This window comes from Pelmatolapia mariae, linkage group LG2 (genome assembly GCF_036321145.2).
Source record: "Pelmatolapia mariae isolate MD_Pm_ZW linkage group LG2, Pm_UMD_F_2, whole genome shotgun sequence".
NCBI classification, from domain to species: Eukaryota; Metazoa; Chordata; class Actinopteri; order Cichliformes; family Cichlidae; genus Pelmatolapia; species Pelmatolapia mariae.
Genome location: NC_086228.1, coordinates 17,940,447 through 17,946,446, shown reverse-complemented (window position 1 = coordinate 17,946,446; position 6,000 = coordinate 17,940,447). Strand labels below are relative to the sequence as shown.

Below are 6,000 nucleotides of genomic sequence, written 5' to 3'. Positions count from 1 at the left end.
CTACTAATAAAATAATAATAATAACAATAACAATAATAATAATAGTTGTAATAAAAATCTAATTTTTAAAGAGTCGTTCAGCTTTCCTGGAGTGCCTGTTGTAACGTATCTGTTCTTTTGTGCATTATTGCTGTAACTAAAAATTATTAATAATAATCATTTGAGTAAGTGTCCCCCTCCTCGCAGCTATAAACCGCTCCAAATTTGTCCTGCACGCTCCTGCTCTCTGATTGGTCTATTTTCTGATTGGCCTGCCCTCTGATTGGTTGAAAGTTACGTGCTGGGACAATCCGTCGACTGGAGTTTTGTTTTCTCGCCTGCGGCTGAAATACAGACGGCGACCGCTGCTGGAGGCGATGAGGATATGATATAAAGGTTTTTATTCTAAACATAGTTATCTCGATAGTTTACTGGCGAGTGTGTAGATGCATTTTTTTTCTCTCTCTGTTTTCTTTTCTCTTTTCCCGGTTCTCTTACTCCTCTCATTGGAGCGGTTTACATGCGGGCTGTCATTCAGAAATACTACAGATACATTTTGAGCGCTCATGTGTTTGACCGTGCTCATGAATTCAGTTTTCTGCGTTTAGTCGCATGATTGTCGCTTTACTTTGTCCAAGTAGACTTCACGTAATACAAGTTGGTATTTCAGTCACAAACACGTGTCTGCACAATCAAGTTATTGTAGTCTTCCAGTCATTGGACTTAAGGTGAATAACTGTTTTTGCGGAATAACGGCGTGGTGTCCCCTCCGGCGGGTAACATACTGAGGATACCGCAACACGGCTGAGAACAGAACAGTAAGTCCGTCTTCTAAAGTCACTAAAGTACATTAATGTTAATGTTCATGCACTTCATAGTGAGTTTCACAGTGAACTTGTTTGTTCTCTTTCAGTTTAATTCCCTTTTATTAGCTTGCATGTTGGAAAACAACATATCCTATAGAAATTGGTAACCGAGTTATATTCTGTTGCAGTGCTTACCAAATTCCCAGGGACTAAAGTAAAAACCAATTTTTGAAGCATATTCATATCGTGCAAAAGTTTTAAAACGGGCAGATATTGGCAGATGTGGCTTCATGATAATACCGTCCACATTTTTCATACACGTACAGATATCCAGTCTGTACTCATATTCATGAAAGCTATCACAAAATACAGGATTTTTCTCCCTTTCTAAATACTTTTAATGTTTTTGGTTAGAATTTGCGGAAATAACGTGAAATTGCCTAATAGTATTAATGTACTTGTAAATGCGTAAAACACCTTATGAAAAAGTTTTGTAGTAAGGTGTTTAACGCAAATAAAATGTAACCTCACTGAAGATCTCAGCTTAATTCTCAGTCCCTGCAAATCAGTTATCTTGCACTTTAAAGTGAGTAGCAGTTCCTAGTGAGCTGAGACCCAGCGGATGACAGATACTGATCAAAGATAAAGATGTGAAGTATTGAAATAAGATCTCATAAGGTTTGGGAGGAAATTTATGGGGCAGAAAGATTAAAAACGGAGTAAGGAGAGACTTATGGACAGGTGGACAGAATAAATCTGCAAGGAAAGTAGTCTGACTTCCAGAAAGTGTTCTGACAGATTTATCCTTCTGTCTGGTCGTTGATGAACACCTTACTTTGTTGTCACTGCCACTGATTAGATCAAGAAATTGTTTTAAACATATGATACACCAAAAAGAAGAGAATCTGGGGTTATTTCTGGGGCATTTTTTTCTTTTAAAATTCCTGGCAAGGTTTTCATTTCACCATTTGGTACTGCATTTCATTTCACAAGCAGCTATTTTGACAGCATCTGATCATAAGAGAGCATCAAATGTTGAAATGATAAAGGTGACCAGAGACTGTGACGACAGAAGGGAAAAGTGTGGTTGATTAAGTGATCATTTACATACAGAAATGTAATAAAAACTGCACCTTTAAGGCAGGAACTCAGTAGCACCACAGGTGTTATATATTAATAAGAATCTTAATATCTTTTTTGTCATTTAATTTCCTTTCAGATCAAATCGTCTGACCTTTTAAGTTCCTCATAAAAATACAAAAATGGGGCTTTTCCGGGTCTGTCTGTTGTTGGAGATGGTCCTTATTTCCACCGCTGTCAGGGGTGAGTAACAAAAGTACTGATATCAACAACTATAGAGTATTGCAGTCAGTCAGAAAGAGAATGTCAGATTGTGTGACTATCCAACAGCCTTATAAAGGTTGGTGCAGTTAAATAGTTGTGGGGATGTTCTCATGGTGTGCATTCTTATTTACTGCTACATCAGTGTATTCTTTTTGTCAGTATCTTCCTCTGCTCCTTGGGTTTCTTAATTTCTTTTCAGAATTGATATATTTGTTCAGAAACTATAATGTATTTGCATCCCTTCATTTAACTCTACGTCACTGAATTACCATAGATCCAAACACTCTGTCTGGTTGTTACATTTTTCTGAGATGTTCCTGTACTGTCCTGGGACCTCTTGGTTATCCCAAGGATACTACTGTGACACCATTCAAGTAAAAAAACCCTTTTGACTATTGGAATATTCAGATATATTTTGCAACGTTATTTGGTTTTCAGTTTCAGGATTTAGATGCTCCTTTGTATATATAGCTACATGTCATCATAAGCTCCAGATGTAGTCACTGTCACTTCAATCACTGTTGCTGCTGACTGTAACTTTCTCTGTGAGTGGTTGTTTTATTCATACAGTTTTAACAGAATTGCATGAAAAACTGTGAAAAACTAACTACACCCTTACCGCTTACTGGACTTAAGAAAGTAAATTACAGCCAGGGGCTGTTAATCAAATTCATTTGATTAATTAAAAGCAAGTGTGAACATATCTATAAAAGCAAAAGCGCTGGCAATTTGCTGGTCTGGAGCATTTGCACAATGCCGTAGTCTTTCCGGGAGTGGACATCCCAGCAAATCCACCACAGACCAAAAAGTTCTGAAAGGAATTGCAAAAAGCTCAAGAGCTACATCTCATGGTCTGCAGGCCTCAGTTAGCTTCTTAAATGTTAAAGTTCATGACAGTGGAATTAGAAAAATACTGATTAAGTATGGCGTGTTTGGAAGGTGTGCCAGAAGAAAGCCTCTTTGCACTAAAAACAACATGGCAGCTTGACTCTGGCTTGCAAAACTGCATCTGAACTAACCACAAAACGTCTGGAACAATGTCCTTTGAATAAATGAGGCCAAAGTGGAGATGTCATGTTGGCAAAAGCATATCAGCACAGCATATCAGAGCAAACACCTCATACCAAGAGTCAAGCACAATAGTGATGATTTCGATTTGCTTTGCAGTCATTGAGTTAAGCATGAACTCCTGTATAACAAAGCACTCTAGAACAGCGGTCCCAAACCTTTTTTGCGCCACAGTCCGGTTTATGTCCGACAATATTTTCACGGACTGACCTTTAAGGTGTCACGGATAAATACAACAAAATAAAACCAGTACCGGTACCAAAATACGGAAGATTTATTCATAACACACGGGAAATGACCAAGGGAAACAGAGTTAACGATAAAAACGATTTAAAAAATAACGCTTAAAACAGATAAAAACCCTCAAAAACATGAATTTCACACCAGAGCCTCAACTCTCGTGGCCCAGTACCAAACAACTCACAGACCTCTACCAGCTGCACTAGAATCGAATGGGAGGCCATTTGTCAGACAGCAATACGGTCATAACACAGGACAACAATCCCAAACACATCAGCAAGTTTGCAACAGAATACTGAAAAAGAAAAGAATCATGGCGTTGCAAAGTCCTGTCATCAATCCAATTGAAATGCTGTGGCATGAGAACTTTATGCACAGAATACCTCAATAAGCTCAAACAACATTGTAAAGAAGAGTGGGCCAAAATTCCTCCATAAAGATGTGGTAGACTGATAAAGAAAATGATTACTTAAAGATCTTGCTGTTAACAGTGGTTCTACGAGCTATTGAATCATGAGATGTACTTGAGTTTTTCACCTGACCTCATAGAGTCGCGTGGCTGTAAATTAAAAAATCACTGTACAGCCTTTAACACATAACTTATGTCTGGAGTATCAGAGCTTCAGATAATCGTGCAGATCACAAACTGAATTCTGCAGCCGTATAGGGGGGTCTGTCACCACCATCGGTTACAGAACAGCTCCTTGTACTTTGTTCAGCAATGTGTTTTTTGTCAGTGAAAATCAGTGTAATAGAGACAAACAACAACAAGCTGTACATAGATGAGAGCGATTCCCTGCTTGCCTGCAGGCTTTATGGGCAGACAGTTGTGGAGCTGGCGCCCGTTCCTCAGATCACACCAACGATGAGTTTTTAGTCGGAACAAAGCTGCATTCAGCGAGGCGAGGCAGAGCCAGCATGCAGACACGGGGCCGAAAGTAAACACAGGGCCATAGACCGCAAAGAGATGAGATTAGATTAGCCTATTAGGGATGTTTGCTGTACAATGCATATCCTCCCACTCACTGACTGCAGTCTGTCAGCTTAGTCAGGCAGCAGAGAAGGACAGAGAGCAAGATTAAGGAGAATGGAGGAAAGACGTGGAAAAAAATCGGAAGGAAGGGGGGCAGGACTAGGGAGATTGGAGTAAGAATGGATGATAGAAGGGACCTAGTGAGAAAAGAAACCAGTGGGTACAAGTGAGGTAGGAATAGGAGGGGAAATGGACAGTGGCTGAAAACACTTTACAGCAGAGAGTGTGAGAAAGGGGGCAAGAGAGCACGAGGCGAACAGAGCTTTATAGCATTAAAAAGATTGCAAATCTCACAAATCTTCCCCATCACCAACTTTTTTTGCATAATAGAATCCAAATTACAACAAGTTAGCAGACAGGATGAAGTAAAACATGCTTGGTTTTTGTACTAACTTACTTGTAGATATATCATCTACAAGAATACAAGAATCTAAATCTGACTGGCTTATTTGTTGCATTTTTCACTGCACTCTAGGAAATGATACAATGAAACATTTTAAATGTGTGACTACTGAGATATCTCAGAGAAATATGCCAGCTATGTCAGCAATAAACAAGAAAAATAAAAATATCACAGCTCACAATAGGACATTTCAAATTGAAAACAAGGGCTCGTGGTATCATTTATCAGACCATTACCCTTTCTACACAAGATGCAGTTAAAGTAAATTTAAGCTATTTTATAATTTAGGACATTATGTAAAAAAGCATTACTTAAAAATTACCACATTGTAAAAGAGAAATTGTTTATTATAATAATAAATTATTAAACATAAGGGTTTAATAACTGTTGCTGTGGATTGCACTGAAGAGCTTTATCCACTATGAGAGCTGATTGGCAGGTGGAAGCAGGAAGCCTGAAAAAGCTAACTGCTTTGTTAAACTAACGGAAGAAATGAATATTAAAATAAGCTAGTCAGAAGCAGTGAAAGAGCAAGTGACACGGAGATAGTGAGACAGGCAGTTAGTGATAAAGAGGCAACTTTGGTGTCCTTGCAACAGATGTAGAGTTGCTGCACTCCAGAGGCTTACACAACTGCACTGTGTGAACTGGGGTCTGCGTGCATAAGTGTGTGTAGCTGAGCATGAGACTGAGCAGCTGAGAGATTAGCATTCTCGCCTGTTAGCTGAACAGCACCGAGCTTGGTTTCAGGGGTCAAAAAGTAGTAGGCCAGTGGATTTGAGGCTGCCTGCAGCTTTGGACAGAGTTAGATTCCAGATCAAATCAAATATTTGACATTTCCAGGAATCCTTTGTGAACTTCAGAACTGCTCTTTGGAGTTTGTCACTTTTGACAGAATCAGACTTTTTACCTCTGTTTCTGAACTTTATGCTGTTAAGCTACCTTCTGTACCTTAATATGTACAGTATAGACATGAGAGTGGTATTGATTTTAATCATATTTCACAAAATGTTAAACCGTGGCAGATTTGCACATTGAAGCAGATGTAATGCAACTTCCAAATATTTCCACTGCCGCTACAAATACACTCTCCAAGAGTTTCCTTAGACTTCGAGAATAATGGCCTC

The 6,000-nt window shown here is 39.0% G+C and overlaps 1 protein-coding gene across 2 annotated transcripts in view; it reads left to right on the top strand.

Moving 5' to 3' along the window:
• The first annotated feature begins 351 nt into the window (after window positions 1–351).
• The window catches only part of fgfrl1a (fibroblast growth factor receptor like 1a), a 64,665-nt gene continuing 59,016 nt past the window's right edge, over window positions 352–6,000 (top strand). For both annotated transcript variants that reach the window (XM_063485542.1, XM_063485533.1), the window contains exons 1-2: window positions 352–797; window positions 2,005–2,108. In XM_063485542.1, coding sequence (XP_063341612.1) covers window positions 2,048–2,108 — 61 coding nt within the window. In that variant the 5' untranslated portion in view covers window positions 352–797; window positions 2,005–2,047. The remainder of the gene's footprint in view (window positions 798–2,004; window positions 2,109–6,000) is intronic.